General features: G+C 44.1%; 1 protein-coding gene across 1 annotated transcript in view; it reads right to left on the bottom strand.

Annotated features, from left to right (window-relative positions):
• ACADS (acyl-CoA dehydrogenase short chain) overlaps window positions 1–20,950 on the bottom strand; it is a 67,325-nt gene that overhangs the window by 30,746 nt on the left and 15,629 nt on the right. Inside the window, exons 2-7 of the mRNA XM_069215056.1 lie at window positions 10,954–11,117; window positions 8,297–8,446; window positions 6,621–6,732; window positions 5,919–6,070; window positions 5,633–5,803; window positions 1,115–1,252 (exon numbers count right to left, since the gene is read on the bottom strand). Coding sequence (XP_069071157.1) covers window positions 1,115–1,252; window positions 5,633–5,803; window positions 5,919–6,070; window positions 6,621–6,732; window positions 8,297–8,446; window positions 10,954–11,117 — 887 coding nt within the window. The remainder of the gene's footprint in view (window positions 1–1,114; window positions 1,253–5,632; window positions 5,804–5,918; window positions 6,071–6,620; window positions 6,733–8,296; window positions 8,447–10,953; window positions 11,118–20,950) is intronic.

The raw sequence follows: 20,950 nt of genomic DNA, 5'->3' as shown, positions 1-20,950 counted from the left end.
TGGTCAGTGACACCACCATCTCTAGGCTATATTATGCTAATGCTGGTTATCTAGGTCTTCGGTCTCTTCCACCGCAGATTGCAAGGCATTCAGAATGTATCAGTACGACTTCTCCCAGAGTACTGGCGATCGCTAAGGCATAAGGGTCCCTATGATAACAGTAGTACTGTGAGATGAAAAGATATTATACACAGTGACAATGTTTAATAAATGTCAGAACATACATAGAGACTGACAAAATCTACGTGGAATTTTAGTGGGGTGAAAAAACTGCCCTTGGTGCTCAAATAATCGTGATGCTTATGTGCAAAGTATAAATAAATATGCATGATAAGTGCAAAGTACTAGGATAAGTATGCAACATTTGGGATGTAACTGTAATTTTAATTTGAGATACATAAATATTTATATGTTGCACATAAGCATCACAATTGTTTGAGCACCGAAGATTGTTTTCTCACACCACTGAAATTCCATGTAGATTCTGTCGGTCTCCGTATATGTTTTAATTTGTATTTAAAACTGTCTGAATGTACAATGTCTGGTCATCTCACAATACTACTGTTATCACAGGGACCCCTGTGCTTTGCAATAGTACTGATCCCCAGGTCCCTAGTAATCCCTCAGGTTTCCCTTGTACTATAAGTATATTGCTTGTGTCAGAAGGCTTTTTATGAGTCTGGCACTACCTTTCACCAAATTCTATTGCCCAGATATTCTCATAAGCGTTCTCTCAGATCCAGTTATTTGCCACTGTGGCTATTCATCACTGCATTAGGGCAAGTGCAGTGCTCTTCTAAGAGTTCCTACCATCTACAATGCTCTCTCTCTCGCTCCACCTCCAGGGGATGGAAAAGCATCTCTTAATCAGAAGATCTCTTAAAACTTCTCTTTGTTGCTGAGCCCATCTACAGCTGGCCACGAGTTCTAGAGCCATTCCACCTTTGGGCACCAGTAAGTGCTTTATAAGTAATCCATTCCAATAATGTCCTGCCCGGTCTCTACAGCCAGAAACACATAGCCCAAATGGTAATCTGTAACGCCCTACAAACCTGACACCAACCATTTGATAGCACAGAAAACACTAAAATAAACACTTCAATATGTAACTCACCTGAATAGCCTGTAGTTTGCTGATTGATGACCCAAAGGCAAGTCTCTTCTCTGCATAATCCACAGAGCAGTCCAGGGCGGCCTGTGCAATGCCCAAGGCCTGTGAGGCAATGCCAATTCTGCCAGAGTCCAGGGTTTGCTGTAAAGAAATATAAAGGTCAGTGCTTCCGTTGTATCGTAGGTGATATTTTAGAGGCTATTAAAGTCCTTCACTATTACAAGACGGCGTGGAACAAGAACTGTCTTGTATTACTAGGATTAAAGATTCTCCAAAATATTTTCTATCTGGTTCACCCAAACTGACCGGCTCTAAAGCAACATTAGTATAATTAAATGGCTAATTATCAGGCTATTTAGCCAGGAACGATCCAATTTACAACTTTTCTGCTGCTGGCAAGAAAGGTTCTGCTTCTCCGTGGCAGTCAGGTGGAAGCTGCATCGTTTATATTGTGGAAGGAAGCATAAAGGGCATGGTTGGAGGCATGGATTCTACAAAAGTGCCAGAAATGTTTGATGCAATTAGGAGATTTTTACCATCGATGCCAGCAGCAGACAAACCGTCTAGGCAGAGGCCACCAATTGAAAAACAACCTGAACTAAAACTTCTCCACTGTGGCACCGGGTCCTTTACCAGCCGACCGGAGGCGGGGCACCAGGAGCGAATGCCTTCCTCTGTGGCAGTAGAAATAGGCACTGAAGGACTTTAGCTGCTGGGAACATTCCACAGAAAAACTCGTGGTGTGTGTTATGTGCCACAAGAAAAAGGTACCGTCTCTCTCCAGCTTCCTTAATATCTGCCTATGATAAATGCAGGGAGTCCACTCTCCAGGGCAGATTCTGCCCAGCCACCAACGAATCATAACGTAGCATAAGGCATGCCAGTTCAGAAATGCCATTACAGTGAGAGCCAGGCCATTCCCACTGGAGTTTTCTACTTGTACAGTTAGGTGAGAAACTACCTTTCTGTTGTTTCTATTGTGCCACAGTAGTGCTTCAAAAACATTAAATTCATATTAGGATTGCCTCTTAATGTGAAGATTCAGTCTGTTTTTATTTAGAATTATGAGCCCCCACACTGAAAGTGAACACATTTACCAAGATCATGACCTGGCTGCAAGTGCAGTTCCTTATTCCCTCTCTTCATATTCTTTTGACTTACCAGCATAGAGCAGGAAGGGAAGCAGGCCAGAAACATTCAGCTAAGATCAAGCACTTGAGGCCCAGGCCTGTCCCGTGTGCCCTTCCTTTACATCCTCTGCAATACTCTGCGCTGGGGTTCCATCGCCAACGGGTGAATCTCAAACTCGCCGTGACAAAATGCCACAGCGTTGAAAACCATAGATTAGCCTCCCGAGTGCTCTGAACAAAGCACTTCTCATTTGATGTCAACTCAGCCTAAGTCAGGACCATAACCCACACCCTCAAGAGATTGTCAACTATGTACTAAAGAACTAGAGACCATTCGCCGACAGCGGGACAAAGTACTGTGGCGAGGACCTACTGGAGGAAGATGGGCCTACCAACCTATCAGCCAAGTAAAACGGGTTAAAACATAATAAATACAGGCCTTAAAGCAATCCATGAACAACTGCCATGCAGGACAGGGCTTCTGCCTTCTTCCGAACTATAAACGTTTCCTCCCAATTCTCAAAATGAGCATACTTTTGCGATACCCAAAAAATGTGACAGCTTTGTTCAGCTTACAAATATACAGGTGAGCCATGCTCTTTTTCCTTGCCAAGTGAAATCTGGCTTTCAGTTGTGATCACAACCAACCCCTCAATACAGTCCATCTTTAAAGAGCTAGTAATGCGAATGAAGACAAACATGTCAAACACTAACATGTACCCAAAGCCCTACTCATGAGTGGTAACAGAACAGTAGGTGGATCTTAAATACTTACATTTGGTTTCTGGACTGAAAGTCTTACAAGTTTGTAAATCATTTTACAGCTTACAACCTTTGCACATTTACTGTCCATAAGTAAAGTTTTCCCTACTCTTCCTGTCACTGTGAATTTGTTTTCTTGTTTATTTTTTGTTCTTGGTTTCATGCTATTGTTTTTCTTCCTATTAATAGCAGATACTGATGGCGTTGTTTTGTACAATAAATTGGCATAAAAAGCAATAGCAGCACCATTTATTCACACATAAGCATACAGTCTGCCGGTATGCAGGACGACTATGTGCTCTTCACCAGCTCCACCATATGCCAATACTTTCATGTGAATATCTACAGATACAATTTATATTCCATTATATGCCAATGCCTTCATGCATACATTTGAGGAGGACCACATCCTGGGAACTAACATGTCGAAGAACGATCCTTGCATGTTGCTCAGATATATTGATAACTTATTCTTAATTTGGCGAGGGTCTAAAGAAGATCTGCTGGGGAATATAACAGTACTACATGAAGTACACTTATTATCAAATAGGAAGGTAACATTTAAGTAACAAAGTAAGGTTTTCCTGCAAAAGATTCCTTCTGTCATTACTCCATAAAACGAGTAACTTGGATGTATTTTTTCAATTGCTATGAACCACTTAAACATAGAGACTGAGGAAGGACACACCAGATGCCATTTTTCCTGTGTGGTCACCATAAACAACAGAGATGACTACCCATACTGGCTGTTTCTGCGTAGCCTTTGTTTAATTAGAACCACAGATTAGTAATTTACAATTGTCTTTTTCGATTGTGATGAGACTCAAGTACAGAATGTAAGGAACAATGCAATAGGTGCCGTTTTGGCTATATGGATACAAGCACACACAAAGATGTTACCTGTTTTTATAACAGATCTTTCAGCCCTTCAATTTGTAACAGAAATGGAATTTAGAAGAAAAAAAACCTAAACCACGATTCTGAAGTACTTCTAAATTTGTGGAGGGCAGATATATGATTGAAGTGGGAATTTTGTTCATGGTGCCAGCTGATGAAGACTCAACTTAGTAAATCGGCAAACCAAATACATAAATATTATTGTGAGGACAAAGGTTATTTCTGTGCCTTACTGGTGGCTTCAGCAGCACAGCTGGGATCTTTGCTCTGCCACATGGGCCTTGTCAGAATGCTACCAGTCTTCCAGAATCACTTACTAGCAATTTCATCGTTTAATGTAGAGGTAGTGTCCAAGGTGCAGTCAACACTGGTGATCAGCACTTTCAGTTTGGTAAGGAGCACTGCTTCAAGGGAGATCCAGCTGCAGTGCTGGTTTGTCTATGCCAATATAACGAGCTAGAATATCAACATTCAATAATACTGAGTGGGAAAACATTAAATATTGATCTTGAAACTTTTCCCAAGATTGAAATGTTTGCAGTTTTTCCTTCTTCCTTGCTCTTATATATCTGCCCCTTCTCTACTTCCTCCCCTGTTCGTTTCTATACCTTCTGCCTAGTTCCTCCTCTGCCATCTCGCCTACATCAACGAGCCCTTTCCACACACTCCAGCCTCAGCACGCTTTTCGTATTGTCCCTTTTACGTCTCCCACCAGGTCCCGCTTTTGCTGTTCCTTTCTTGCCCACACTGCAAATCTTTGGCTGTGGTCCTCCTGTCTAGTCCTTGCCATTAAAATGGGATGATGCTACATTTCCCTCGTTCTTCGATCCCACTCCTAATATCCTGCAAATTCCTGTTATCCTATTTGTTCCTGCATCTTTTCCTGCTATCCCCTTCTCTTTTCAGCTAGCTTTGAGCTATACAATTTGTTAAAGGCCTTCACCCTTGTAATAGGCCTTCATCTGCAGCTAGAGCTTATAACTCGGGTTCAGGGACTTTACCAATCTTTTGATGTCTGAGCTGTGGGCTACACTGATATATGAAAGGGGTGGAAATAACACTTTGAAATCACCTCATTGGTTTAAAAAAAAAAAATAGCAAAGCAAATAATCACACACATAATGAAAGTGTCAATAACATCAATAAAATGTTGGGACTATCCTCCCTTGCTTGTTTATGATGGGCATGTGTAAGAACTCCCTCCAAATCTCTGGCCAACTTCAGTGCAGGGTGATCTGGCTGCAAAGTTCTTTAACAATAGCCTTTTCACCCACTGCTAAGGGCTATACCGGTTGTTAAAGGCCTGAACCTGAGTTACAAGCTTCAGCCATAGGCAAGGACCTATAACGAGAGTGAAGGCCTTTAACAACAGGTAGAGCCCACTAAAGTAGAAAGTTCTAAATTAAAAGGGGAGAAACAGAAAGACAAACATTGGAATGGTGGAGCAGAAGGCTTATACCAGCCATCATAAACCCGGATCCACTCCATTGTCTTAAATGGAGCTCCTAATATTCTAATATGTATTATTCATTAATTTAACATTCTCACATAGCGCTTCTGTACCGCAATAAGACCTTGAACAAATAAGACCTGTCTTTTACCCTCAGTTTAGCATTGTTCTTCAATATAGAATTACAATAGTGAAAAGGATAAATACAGTCATAAGCCACACGTGGGATCATGATTAGAAAAAGGAGGGCTAGATTGACCTCTCCTGTCATTCCACTCTTACCATGGCAATCTTGAAGCCCAGTCCAGGCTGTCCCAAGAGATTTTCTTTCGGAACTCGACAGTCTTCAAAGATAAGATTGGCAGTGGAGGAGGCTCGAATGCCTAATTTATCTTCCTTCTTCCCCAGCGAGAGACCAGGCGTTGGCATCGGAACCAAGAAAGCACTAATCCCCTGAAAAATACAACCAAAAGTCATTAACTGTACCTCCAGAGACTTTATTTTCTTTTAAAACTGGTCTGCATTCATTTTATAAGCACCATGGGCAAAGAAAAGTGTCACCATTTACCTTGTGCTTCAGTGACTTGTTCGTGGTGGCGAATACGACAACAGCAGAGGCGTCCCAAGCATTGGTGATCCAGGCCTTAGTACCATTTAGTATCCATTCGCTGCCGTCTAGCTGTGCAATGGTAGAAGCAGCGCCTGCGTCACTGCCATTCCCTGTGTACGAATGCCGGACAAGATAACAGGATTGACAAAAGACCTTTGCAGCTCAGACCTGCATCTCTCATGGGTTGTTACCCAGTAGCCTGGACTGTGACCATTCGTCTACCAGAAACTTCATGCAGCATTAATCAAAACATATGGCCTGAAGGGGCTTACCACTCTCACTGCAATGTTATCCCATGTGCTTAAATGCTCATGTAAGTGACAGACAGTATATAAAATTGTTTTCTTTTTTCTACCAAAAAAAACCTGTAATAAGATGCACTAATTATACACTATATCATGTTCACATGCAATGTGTTGCAAGCTTTGGAAACTTCTTGCATGTTTGCCTCCCAAGGAACTAGAGTTATGAATGATGCTGTTATAAGTATTGTATCAAAGTTTCTGTAAGAACATTTAAAAAACAAAAACAATTGTGTAACACCCATGCCACTCTGAAGGTGGACATGTGTACACGTACTATGCCGACCTTTTACTTTACAGAGGACCCTTTGACCTCTGCTTTCTCTATCACACGTTTGACAACTCCTTGTGCAATTACCGGGTTCGCTGAGGGCAAAGCAACCAATTTTGTCTCCGCTGCAGAAAGGCGTGATCCACCGCCGCTTCTGCTCTTCAGACCCAAACGTCAAAACGGGGCCTAAATAGAGGGACTGGAAACAGAAAGATTATATCAATAGAAAGAAGGAGATAAAATGGTAGAAATAAAGCTCCGGAATATAGCTTTGATCCTTTCCGAGAAATATATTTACATAGCGAGCTATAGATATATACTTTTTAACACTAAAAAAAACAACAAAAAAACGCTAGAAGCTGTGGTTCTGGCTAAAATGTGCAAAACGGCTAAAATTCGCTAGATACTGTTAGGATCACACACCCGCCAGGACATTACTGGTGCATCCCTCCGTGTTGCTCTCGTTAAATGCATCCCTCCGTGCTGCTCTCGTTAAATTTTTTTCTTTGTTTTTTTTTGCCGTAGGGAAACAGGTGTTTAGAGAGTGTGGTGCAGTTAAAGTTACGGCGTGTTGATAGTCATAGCTGGTGAATTTCAGTGGGTTTATATCAGCAAAGTAAACATGTCTAAAAATGTAGTGCGAATCTGTCAATCCGCACCAAAGTTATTAACAAATCAATGGCGTTCTGAACAAGCCCCCACTATCAAATCTGCACACAAAAAAACAACAACAAAAAACAGGAAAGCCCTACATTGATTTTAACAAACAGCTCACCAAATTTCGTGCAGGCACCAAAGTTATTAGCAATGTTTTTGCTCCCCCTTTTTAAATCCCTCCCTTGCGGCTGGATTCGTATGAAACAGTATACATGGAAGTCTGAACATGAAAAACGTCTACTAACAATTACGTGGATTTATCAAAAAATGCTAGTTATTAACAAATTAAGACTTTTTTGTCCTTCCCTTTTGACTGGGCCCACCCTTGTTTGATCTACATAAATAAAAAGAAATATATAAAAAGAGTAAGCAAAACGGAATAACCATCTGCTTAGCTATGCATAAGAAGCTAGACATTTTGTGTGAATGTTTCAAACGGCGCTAAAGTTACAGGTAAATCATAAAACCTATTTTCAGCTATCAAGATACTTCCGACGTATAACCCTTTCAAGCTCACCTAACACAATTTTATAATGCTAATTTTTCAAACACTACTGAACAGGTACACACCAAACCAAGCAAAGGCAGTTTCCCGAGTAAAGTTTACTTTCATACCAAGTTTGATGTAATTACTTTTAGTGGGTTTTTTCAAGCAGCGGAGATCAAAGATTCTTTTGGGAGTTAAAAAGAGAAACCCAACTTTTTTGGACCCCACCCACATGTATTTAGACCTCCCCATATCCCCCAGATGGATAAGCGTATAAGCGTGAACCTTGTTGTGCCAAACTAAAACTGGATAGGCCTTTTTAGGAATGTGTCGTGCAAATTTGTTGAACGGTGCTACGGTTATGGCTTTTCAAAAGTAAGGCTGACCTAACAATAACTAGTCACTGGCTATTGCCAGGATGGATGGCAAGGAATTGGATACATGTGACTGAAATTGAATTGTTATGGCTCACTGTGGGATGAGTGTTGTCACAACAAAATGTGTACAGCCGGCAGTAGGTTTGGTGAGAACATGCAAAGAAATAGTGTGTAAGTAATTTGATTAGTGTGAAAGGGACATGCTTGTAATGGGATCCATGCCACAAGTAAAGGGGGCTCACATTGTTGACGCTCATTATAACTCCGGTAGATGCACAGCCTCGACTGATCTCTTCAAGAGCAATAGAATAGGCCAAATAATCCAGCCCTGCCCCGCCATCCTCCTCTGGGACATCGATGGACAGGAGACCCATCTGCCCCATCTTCTTCACCTGCACAGAGAACATCGAGACAACAGCACAAAATTGAGTAACATTTGATAAAATGATGTGGTTGCACCAGTAGAAGATCACGCGGGAGGGACAATGACAAAAAAGGACATTGACAACAGGAAGTAAGAGCAATGGCAGAGAAAAAAAAACAGAGCAGGTAGAGGAAGAAGATGGTGGTGAAGCGGAAGGCCCCAGTAAATGGAGACTAAACTGGCAAAGACCAGTCTTGTTTATAAATCTATCCCAAGCTACTGCCAATATAATTTTGACTACTTGCCACCCATTCCTCCCATCACCTTCTGTTTGTTTAGCCAGTGAGTGTGACCGGGGCCCTGTGGGTGATACAATGAGTTGTACATATATTAAGAGAGTTCTTGTGGTGCACTATACTGCAACCTTGTTAGCTAGCAACTAGAGGATAGAAATGTCTCAGAAGATGTAAATAGGTACAAAGTGATGATAATTAGGTAACTAAACTGGAGAGAAAAATACCGTCATGGGTAGCAGTACAGGAGACAGAAACAAATGCAAGAGAAGGGAGCGAGAATGCAAAAGAAATAGAGCAGATGATAAGAAGGATCACTAAAGCACACCCTCAGTTATGGCTGCATTCACATTCACATCCCTGCTTGGAAAACAAATGCAATGCCACTGTATTACATGATCTGCAACCAATCTATTTTGATGGAAGCACAAAACTGCAATAGAACAAGGGAAGGTAAGTCTGATTTAAAAGTTTGCTACTGTAGGAAGGAAGAAGGAAGAAGTGGAGAGGTGGGGACTGGCAGAGAGCACAGCTCTCCGCAGGGAGGAGTATAGGGGACTGCGGAAGAGGCTGACTGCAATGGAGTGGGACGAACTATAGGAGTCCTTTAAAGCCCAAGAAGATCCTAATGATGATATTACCTAATCAATCCATAGTGTAAGAGACGACACTGGGCACAGTGACATTGCCCCAACAGGTAGCTGACACTGCCATATCAACGTGGGTAAGCACACACGGGCTACAGAGGGCGCGGGCCCTCTTTGTCACAAGTTATAGCCATGTCACAAATACTACGACGCTCCCGGTCCCAGATGACCATATTATGTATTGCCCGATGACACTTACATTCTTCATAAATCATGTGCTATAAGGGGAAGATGTCAATTTTTTTGGGGGGACGGGGAGGTTCCACAGAGTTGACTGTAAGATGTAACAGACAGAATTTATTATGACCACAGCAGTGATGAATTGTATGCTTTCACTATCTCTCTTCTTGAGGCTGTGTCCTAACCATCAAAACACCACTGTACTGGAATGACCAATGTTTAAAACTATTGCTTCTTGTACCGAGAAGATCACTTGTACAACAACGCTAATATCTGTTTCAAAAGGCAATAAAGTTGGTTTAAAAAAAAAAAAAGGAAGGAAGGCATTCCGAGCTGTACTTCTCTGCTACGGGGAGACTACTTTGCACCATTTGTTACTTGAAAGTACATTTTTGCACTGTATTTTGCTGCTAATAAAACTTTACAGCACATCCCTTAATGTAAAAAAAAAAAAAAAAAAAAAAAAAAAAAGTTTGCAGTTGAAATTGTTAATTGTATGGTTTTCCCACGGGTTCTGCACCTAATTATGCCCGGAACCACTGTCAAACAGCACACTCTCAAAAGACAGCAGTAGCTGCCATAACACTCCTCTCAAAAGGACGTGGCAAACATTCCAGATTTGTTTTAACAAAGTTCTAAAACTAAACATGCAAGCCTTGCAATAATGCCGATAGGGAGGACAGTGTGACCAGATGTCCCGTCTCTCCATCTTGTCTACAACCACCCTCACTGGTAACTGTACCCATGCATGAGTTAAGCACCTCTGGGATAAACACTAAGGTGACTGTCAGAAATGGCACCCACCAATGATGCTTACAGGTGACACATGCGCAGACACCGGGGTGGAGAAACAGAAGAAAGAGCATACGAATGGGATAACTTGAAAGACAGCATGAAGTAACACATCTGTGGATGACAGCCTGCGAGGCTCCATGAAAGTATGTCGGGCTCTGACTGAGGGTGAACCGCTGCTGCCACTGAAGCGGATGACGTAGGGAGGCTGGTCAGTGCCTTTAGACTCTGTCACACTCTTGCTGCATCACTCGAGTGAGATGGTATTACAAATCTTGTTTCAAAAAGATCTAACCTTAAGAATGGAAGAAATGTCTTAAAACACACCAAAACTATATGCCGTTTACCTCCATATGCAATGATCAGTCCCCATCCTTAGAGAAGCATCCACTCTCTGTGCTACTTAATAGTTCAAGAGTCTTTAAATCCTGAAGCGCGAAGGAAAGAACAAGAAGCCAATGTATTCAATTAGAAGCAGACAAGAGACAGCAGCAGGCGGAAAGCAGTGGCTAAAAACATCATGAGTAGAGAGTTTGCAACAGTGATGAATCATCACAGCTAAACTGTGGAAACACAAAATGAAGGCCCAGCCTACTGGGTCCCCAGGTTGAGGTCTCCAATACCTGGTCTGCAGGGAAGCGGTGTTCCTTGTCGAGCTGACCCGCAATGGGAGCCAGTTCTTTCTCTGCAAAGTCACGACATGTCTGACGCAGCATCTGATGTGTGTCTGGCAGCTCAGCTGTCTGGTACACGGTGTGCAGTTGGCAGGCACAGCCAAATCTTAGGGCTGTGGGCAGAAAGCGTTTGTTAGCATAGCTTTAAGGGACACAGTACCCTTGCCATGAGAAACTGGTTTATGAGCTACACATCAACTTACAGAGTACCCTAAGAACAAAGTGAAGACCCTAGTTTAGGGACCCAAACTCCAAAATTCCCATTAACATTTTGGTAGTGCTTTCCTGAGATTACTGCATCACCTAGATTTTCCTGCGTTAACACTCCTATTTCTTTCCGAATTCTCGCATGCAAATTATCAATCTTCATGGCTGTCCAGTCCTTTTAGGTACATCATCACCAAGGTTTACAGCTATTGATACATCCATGTCAATCTCTACGCCAGGGAGGAGCTTGCTGACCCATCGAAGAATCGAGACAGGCTTTCAGGAAATGCACATATACCTGTTAGATGAGTTCAGATGCACACATGCTGGATATGCTGACTCCACAAGCTGTCTTATCACCAACCTTCATGGCCCGTAAAACTATTTATGTGGCCCCATTACTAACGCTCCTTGCTCAGTTTTCACTTTATTAGTTCCCTCAATGCCACTTAGGATTTATTTCTAGGTTTGGGTCTGTACCACTAGTGGCAGAGGCAACCTGGGAACTCACCGACCTGTCTTCACAGTACTGTAACAGTTCAAAGAGCTACAGCAACAGTATGCACTGGTCTCCAACTTCTCTAACTGGCACAGCTGTAAATAAACTATACGAAAATCTAAAATGGTGAACACCAGCCTGACGATTCAGACTGGTGGAAATCCATGTCACAGAAATGGCAAGGTGTGGAAAACCATTTTTGCAAAAGTGTTTAGATAAACATACGGTTAAAAAATAAACAACAAAGGGATTTCACGGTAAGGGGCTTGTGGGTGGTTATTGAGAATCTATTAGAGGCCAGACGTACAAGTCAGTGAAATGGTACAAAAACACAAACAACAGTCAGGGTATGACAGGATGGGGATACAAAGTTGTGATGTGTACTCGTACATGCATCATGAAGCAAGCACATGTATGCGTCATGACACTACAGAGTCTCAGCGTGAAGACATACATGCACCACCACACATGCGCACATAGGGCATGGCTATGGTGTCAATTTTGTTTTGTTTTTTAATTACTGTTCCAAGATGGTAGACGCCAGTCTTGGATCAATAAAGTAAAAACAAAGATTAAAAACAAAAAACTTTTTAACCATGGCCTTAAGTGCATTTTGAAAAAAGAGCAGCCTGGCATCTAACCGGACTCTGTAGTGTCATGCCAGGCCCTCAAAGTGAATCTTGGAAAAAAAGCCAAAGATAGTGAACTTTAGTGCAGGTGGGGGTGGGAAGCAGGAGGCTAAAGCCAGGGGAGGGGGGCAACAAGAAGAGCACAGGGCTGAGGAGAGCAGCATGTGGGGAAGTGAGTAAGAAAACACAAGCACTCCCATAGAGTGGTAAATAAACAAGATTAAAGTACTTCCCTGCATATGACTAATGAAAGGATGCAAGTCATCTAATCAAAAGGATGGTAATTAACCTATGTTCCAGGGGAGCGACAAGCATACGAAAATGAAGGAAAGCTACTTAATAAGAAGCACACAACTGAGAGTGGCAAGAAAGCCAGCCAATACCCACTACAGGTACAAGTACTTAAACCTAAAAATATATATATATGTAAGGAAAAACAAAAACAAAGGGGAATCAGAAAGAAGGCAACAGACAACAGGAGAAAACAAGAACATTCAACAGCAACGGGACCGCAAGAAAAAAAAAAAAATCATTTTGTTCACCTAGAAGGACTTCCATTAGGTCAGATTCATCAGCTTGGGAAAAATCATTCATGGTGAGAAAGGAGATGAAACCAGTTGGTCGAAAATGGGTCATCATCAGTTTCACTAATTTTCCTTTTCACCAAACCAACATAGTAACCTCTAGCTTAATCATAAAATATGTGCATTGTTTCCTAATTAGCAGTGCCTCAGCACTAAATATAAGAAGTCCAACTTCATTTGAGAAGTCCCAAATTCATACTTCAGGGACATGCAAACCTCTTAATGGGCACCATGAGGATGTTCTCCACCCTCGAGTACCTAAAATGCTTCAATGAGAGATATTAACTTTGTGCTTAACTTTTTGTCTACATAAGCTATCCACCCCAAATGTACTTCCTTTTTTCCAAACATCATGGACATTCTAAAGATACAGAGGTTTAGTAGATGTGCCAGGAGGGGACCAAGAAAATGGGCAAAAGTTTGTTAAAAAAAATAAAATAGGGAAAAAAGTGCTCCAGATAAAAGTGTCTGTTTTTTCCCCCTAACAATGGCATCCACAAACGGTTTGCTGTACTAAAGGTGCAATCTTCCCAGCGTTGAGGAACATGCAGAGTTGAATAAAAAGAACTAATTTTGTACCACAGTTTTTTCATTTTTCTAAGCGGTAACCTACTTTCCCTATTTTTTGCGCTCTCAACCTACTTAGTTTGTGGTGGAAACCCATGGGTGATCCAGAAAAGCTATAGATTCCTGAAAATTAGACAAAATTCCGAATTCAGCAGGGTGTCTTATGTGTAGATCCTTCAAGGTTTTCACAAGGGAAACAACTGTTGAAACAAATAAATATTAAAAATAAGTAGAAAAAACAAGCATTTGTGACATTTTCTTCTTTATGTCACAATGGCTGATTGACAATAGCAATATACCATCAAGTTTGCTAGATCCTTCTGGTTGCAGGGATATATAGGGTTTGTAGATCCTGCAAGAACCCAAGCTACCCAGAGCATGCATGAGCTGCATGCATGAGCATGCAGCACACAAACGCTTTTCATTGAGTACAGGCCAATTCTTCTGTGAAATAGGCGGAGTGAAAAATGGGAATCAAGAAAACGTATGTATTTCTAATATCGGCACAAGATATAGAGTTTAGAAGCATTGGTTAGTTCTACATCTCTGAATTTGTAGGTAACTGTACTAACGTATGATTTGGAGGGTGTTTTTCGAAATGTCATCTTTCTCCTACACTGGCTTACATTTGAAAGGCACAAATGCAGTGACATCCAATTAGTAATAACAAATGTTCTACTATTCTATGCTCCTACAAGCCTCCCAATTAAAATGGTACCTCACTTGTGTGCGTAGGCCTAGTGGCCACAACAGTAAACGGTCTAAAACGCAACATGGACAAGGCACGTTTTTTTCCAACAAAAACCAACCCTCTTTTTCAGATATGGGTAGCTCTAGATTTTGGACACTGGCTCAGACGGCACCCAGGGAAACATAGCCAACCTGTAAATGTTTTAACTCTAGACAACTAGGGGTAACTAGGATGGGCTGACTTGTGTGTCTCTCACCATATTTTTTATTTATTTTTTACCCAGAATTTCTTGCAAACCCCAAACTTTGACCAAAAAACGAATTTTTGTCATATTTCTGTGATGGAAAGTTCTGGAATCTGCTGGAAGCCCCAAACCTCCTCACACCCGCCATTCCCCCAATTCTCCTGACAAAAAGGGTACCTCACTTGTGTGGGTAGACCTAGTGCCTGTGACAGGAAACATGCCAAAACGTAATGCTCAGCAAACATCACACTTTGCCTGAAATCACACATTTACTTTACATTTCTGTGAGTGGGACTTGTGAAATCTGCAGGAATCCACAAAATTCCTACCACCCAGCATTGCCCCACCTTTGGCGATAAGCCTGCTGCCCCACCTGAGTGACTAGACTTAGTGCCATGACAGGAACAGATCAAACCAAGGACAGTGGTAGCAATTGCATGGAGACTCCTACTGACTTCGGTTGAATCCCTTCCCGTCACTGGCCCTAAGCTGAGCCATACAAGTGGGGTAGACTTTTTATCAGCCCAGGTGTGGCAATGCTGGGTGGTAGGAATTTTGTGGATTCCTGCAGATTCCGGAAGTTTCCATCACAGAAATGTAGGGAAAATGTGTGAATTCAGGCAAAGGTGGAGGTCTGCAGGGCATTGTGGGTGAGAACATGGTGTAAGGTGCATGAAGCACACCATCCTGGACTCCCCTATATGTCTAGTTTTCTGAAGTGTTTGGGTCTGGTAGGTTCTTCTAGATGGCAGCCTATGCAAGCCCAAAAAGTGCAGCTGTTCATATTGTAAGATGAATATTTTTGGGAGTTAGCAAGGCTCTCCTGGTTGATATGTCAAATCAACACCAACAAGGGTCAAATGCCCTCTTGCTTGCCATTGGGATGAGATGGTAGGGGTATAACCATGCCCATGGTGGTGGACAGCCCCCACTCCTCTGTTTTTTTTTTTAATTTGCTAGTGTCGAGTGGGCTGTCTGCTCCCCCCCCCAGGGATCCGGGGGGCGATCGGGGGTAAATAACTCCCATCTGCTCCCTAGGGGAGGGCAGAAAGACTTTGTCCCAATTTATTTGGTGCGGGGGAATGGCTATGCCCCACCCATCTTTTTTTAATTTTGTCTTTTTTTATTTTTTATAATTCCCTAGTTTCTAGTGGGCTTTTTGACCCCCTCTCCCGCCAAAGATCTCAGGTAATAACTGTGCCCATTTCGGGCAACACCCACCCCTAGGTATGAAACAAAAAACATCTCTGGTGCCCAGTGAGCTTTCTGCCTAGGGTGGGGGCATGGCCTTGCCCATTGTGGACAGTCCCCAAGCCTCTTTTATAAAAGAAATTCCTGTTGTCTAGTTACTTTCTGCCCCCCTCCCGGAGGCAGATCAGGGGCAATAACCCAATCTGCCCCCACTGGGGGGGGCAGGGAGTGGGGACAGAAAGACTGTGTACATTTCTGTTTGGGCTGGGTGGGGGCATGGACATGCCCATTTTGGGCAGCCCTCACCACTAGGTTTGAAGAAAAAAAAAAAAAAAAAAAACACTGGTGCCTAGTGGGCTATTGCCCCATCTGACCCCAGGGGGGCCAGAAGGACTGAACTGGTCAAAATAATAAGGGTGTGGGAGGGTGGGGAGCAAAAACCCTAGCCCAAGGGGACCTTCCCTTCTCCCTATTGCCTAGTGGAGTGGATCTCTGCTTTGGGGTCGTCGTCCTGCGGCGAGCACCTAGGCAGTGAAAGTGAAATTACATCAGTGTGCTGTGCCTGCTGATTGTCATTTCCCTGAGAACCAAAAACAGCCTCAGGAGCTGGGGAAACTATTTCCCAGCTCCAGAGGCTGTTTTAGGGTAGAAGGAAATCCCTCTGGTGGATTGTAAATAGACTGACAAGTTGCCTTTCATTGTACTGGAATGTTAGCAGTATGTCATTTGTTCTTGGCTGCCTCTCATTGGTACTGGAATGTTAGCAGAATGTCATTTGCTGCCACATTACTTGGATGTGGGATGTTATATTGGTTGTTAACAAGCACTGTACAAAGAACATTTGTAGGGAAGGTCTCAAGATATGTGCCTAATGAACGAGTTACTTACCTTCGGTAACGACTTTTCTGGTGGATACATTAGCTACCTGTGGATTCCTCACCTCATGAATACTCCCATGGCGCCAGCATTCGACGGAAATCTTCTTACTAGTCTCTGCACGTCGACGAGGACGTCACTGTAGCCCACGCGACGCCGTCTGACGTCATACAGGCAATAAGAGGTCCTCGACGACGTGCGGACGTCAGTACCAATCATTTTTTACGTGCATGAGAACAACCAGGCAATGCAATGAAAGAGCAAGGCAACATCCATTATATTGTAAAAATACACCACATTGTATGAATAACTGTAAATCTTTTTATGTACATATATATATATATATATATATATATAAAACTCTCTCTTTTAAAATATATACACACACCAAGTATATACATAAAGATATATACATATATATATATAAATATATTATATATACATCTATTGCACCCTCAAAGACCAAGAGGAGCGCACTCAAGGATTACTTGGCAAGACCATAAAGGCAACGGGGAGGCGGGTGGGACCGTGAGGAATCCACAGGTAGCTAATGTATCCACCAGAAAAGTCGTTACCGAAGGTAAGTAACTCGTTCTTCTGATGGATACAACGACCTGTGGATTCCTCACCTCATGAATAGAGTCCCAAAGCAGTACCACGCCCGGCGGTGGGTGCCTAAATGGTCAAACCAAGAAATCCTGCAGCACTGACCGTGCAAAATGGCCGTCCCTTCTAACCTCAGAATCTAAACAGTAATGTTTTGCAAAAGTGTGAAGGGACGACCAAGTTGCGGCCTTGCAGATGTCGACCACAGGAACACCTCTGGCTAAGGCCGAAGTGGCCGACTTAGCTCTGGTGGAATGAGCTCTAATGCCCTCAGAAGGTTCCTTCTTTGCCAAAGAGTAACATATTTTAATGCAAAGAACAACCCACCTGGATAGTGTTCTCTTGTGGACTGCCTTTCCTCTCCTCTTGCCCACGTATCCAATAAACAGCTGATCCTCCAGCCTGAAATCCCTTGTTCTATCTATAAAGAAGCTCAACGCTCTCTTTGGGTCCAGACGGTGCAGTCTTTCTTCCTCTTTGGAAGGATGAGGCGGAGGATAGAACGTGGACAAAGTAATTGCCTGAGCCAAATGGAAGGGTGAAACAACCTTCGGGAGGAAAGCAGCCTTGGTCCTCAACACCACCTTATCCCCATAAAAAGTTGTATAAGGGGGTTTTACTGATAAGGCCTGCAACTCACTCCCTCTCCTTGCTGATGTTATAGCTATCAGGAAGACTGTTTTTAAAACCAAATACCTCAAGGGGCAAGAATGCATAGGTTCAAAAGGGGACCCCATAAGGAAAGTCAGGACTAAGGACAAATCCCATTGCGGCATAACGAATGGCTTTGGAGGATATTGATTTAGAAGACCTTTCAAGAATCTGATAACAATAGGGGATTTAAATAAAGATGGTTGGTCTGGAAGACATATGAAGGCTGACAAGGCCGATAAATAACCTTTAATGGTAGCCACTGCACAACCTTTCTGCGCCAGAGATAGAGCAAAAGACAAAACGTCCGATAGATGAGCATGTAAAGGATCAATCTGCCTCTCTACACACCACGCAACAAATTTAGACCACCTATTAGCGTAGATAGATTTAGTGGAGTGTCGCCTGGCCGCTAATATAACATCCACTACCTCAGGCGGGAGAGAGAAGGAACTCAGGTTGCCCCGTTCAATCTCCAGGCATGTAGGTGCAGACTCTGGAGGTTGGGGTGTAGAACCTGCCCCTGCGACTGTGAGAGGAGGTCTGCCCTGAAAGGGAGACGGAGCGGCGGGCACATTGAGAGTTGGAGAAGGTCGGAGTACCACACCCTCCTTGGCCAATCCGGAGCTATTAAGATTACTAGAGCCCGGTCTTGGCGAATCTTCCTCAATACTCGAGGAATCAAGGGTATGGGAGGAAACGCGTAAAGCAACTGGCCGCACCAGGTCATTTGAAACGCGACCCCCAACGCTTCCTGCATCGGATACTGAAGGCTGCAGAACAACGGACAATGCACGTTCTCTCGAGTGGCGAACAGATCTACCCGAGGAAACCCCCACTTCTGGAAGATTAAACGGACTTGATCTGGATGGAGACGCCACTCGTGGTCTGCCGAGAAGTGGCGACTGAGACTGTCCGCACGCACGTTCAAAACTCCGGCCAGATGGTTTGCTATCAAGCAAATCCGATGGTCCTTTGCCCAGGACCATAGTCGAAGAGCTTCTCTGCAGAGAAGGTACGACCCCACTCCTCCCTGCTTGTTTATGTACCACATCGTGGTAGTATTGTCCGTTAGGACCTGTACCGACTGACCACGAAGGGAAGGGAGGAAGGCCTTGAGAGCCAGACGTACAGCCCGTAACTCTAACAGATTGATGTGAAAAATCTGTTCCTCTGGAGACCAAAGACCTTTGATCTCCAGATCCCCCAGATGAGCTCCCCACCCTAGAGTGGAAGCATCCGTTATGACTGTGGCCACTGGTGGCGACTGCTGGAACGGCTTTCCTTGTGAAAGATTGTTGCTTGCAATCCACCACTTCAAATCCACAGCAGCATCTCTGGAGATCTTGACAGTACCCTCTAGATCCCCTCTGTGTTGAGACCACTGCCTTCGGAGGCACCACTGAAGAGCCCTCATGTGCCAGCGAGCATGCGTGACCAACAGAATGCAGGAGGCAAAAAGACCGAGCAGACGAAGGACCTTGAGGACTGGAACTACCGCTCCATTTCGAAACATTGGAACCAAATCCTGAATATCTTGAATCCGCTGAGGCGGAGGAAAGGCCCGACCCAATGTTGTATCCAGTACTGCCCCTATGAACAGGAGGCGCCGAGAGGGCTCTAGGTGAGATTTGGGCTCGTTCACCGAAAAGCCCAGGTCGAACAACAACTGGGTTGTTGACTGCAGATGACGCAAAAAGCACCTGTGCTAGGGTCAGCATCTTGAACTTTTCCTGCTTGAGGAACCAATTCAAGATCCTCAGGTCCAGAATTGGTCTCAAACGACCATCCTTCTTGGGAATCAGGAAATACCTTGAGTAAACTCCTTGACCCCTTTCCTGCTCCGGGACCAACTCCACCGCGCCCTTTAAAAGGAGGACTTCTACCTCCTGTTCTAGCAACAGGAGGTGTTCTTGTGAACAATACGAAGGGCGGGGCGGGATGAGGGGCGGAAACCCCCGAAAGGGAAGGGTGTAGCCTTTTCCCACAACACTGAGAACCCAAGTGTCCGACGTAACAGTCTCCCATTTGGTGAGAAAATGCTGTAATCTTCCCCCTACAGGAGAGGAGTGAGTGGGAAATGGTGGAAGCCTAAGGCTGCTTCCCCTGCTGCACCCCGCCAGAGGATGAGGAAGAGGCAGAGTGCTGCTGAGAGGCTCCCCTGGTGCGGACCCTACCCCTCCCCCTAAAAGATCTATAGGGATGGGAAGAGGAAGGTTGCTGATATCTTCCCCGAAAGGAAGAGGAGGAAGAGCCACACCCAAATCCACGAAACCACCTGAAGAATCTGGAAGAGGCCGTGGAAGAAGGAGCTTGGAGTCCCAACGACTTAGCCGTGGCCCTGCTCTCCTTAAAACGTTCCAAGGCCGAATCAGCCTTAGCCCCAAACAGTTTGTCCCCATCAAACGGGAGATCCAACAATGTGGACTGTACATCTGCCGAAAAGCCCGAGTTACGGAGCCAGGCCTGTCTCCTTTCCACCACAGTTGTGCCCATTGCTCTGGCTACCGAGTCGGTGGTATCCAGTCCCGTCTGGATAATTTGGGTCGCAGCAGCCTGGGCATCAGAGACAAGATCCAAAAGACCCTGGGGAAGCTCTGTAAACGAAGAGGAGATGTCATCCATCAGAGCATGAATATACCTCCCCAGGATACAGGTTGCATTGGTGGCTTTTAACGCCAGACTGCAGGACGAAAAAATCTTCTTCGACTGCGCCTCTAGCTTTTTTGAATCTCTGTCCCCAGGCACCGTCGGAAAAGAACCAGGCGCTGACTTGGACGAACAGGAGGCCTGCACAACCAAGCTCTCCGGCGTAGGGTGCCTAGATAGGAAACCAGGATCAGTTGGAGCCGTCCGATACCTCCTGGCCACGGCTCTGTGAACTGCTGGGGAAGATGCCGGCCTCTTCCACACCTCTAAAACCGGATCCAGCAGAGCGTCATTAAAAGGTAACAGAGGCTCCGCCGCGGCTGAGGCCGGATGCAACACCTCTGTCAAAAGGTTTTGTTTCGCCTCCACCACCGGCAAAGGCAGGTCCAAAAAACTAGCTGCCTTCCGTACCACTGTATGGAAGGAAGCAGCTTCCTCAGTATATTCCCCCGGGGACGAAAGGTCCCACTCAGGGGAAGTGTCCAGCCCACTGGCCGACTCCAGTCCACGCAGCCCATCACCCGAGTCCTCTAGCTCTCCTTCCTCTAGGGC

The sequence above is a fragment of the Pleurodeles waltl genome, chromosome 11, assembly GCF_031143425.1.
Source record: "Pleurodeles waltl isolate 20211129_DDA chromosome 11, aPleWal1.hap1.20221129, whole genome shotgun sequence".
NCBI lineage: Eukaryota > Metazoa > Chordata > Amphibia > Caudata > Salamandridae > Pleurodeles > Pleurodeles waltl.
This window is presented reverse-complemented; position numbering and strand designations above follow the sequence as displayed.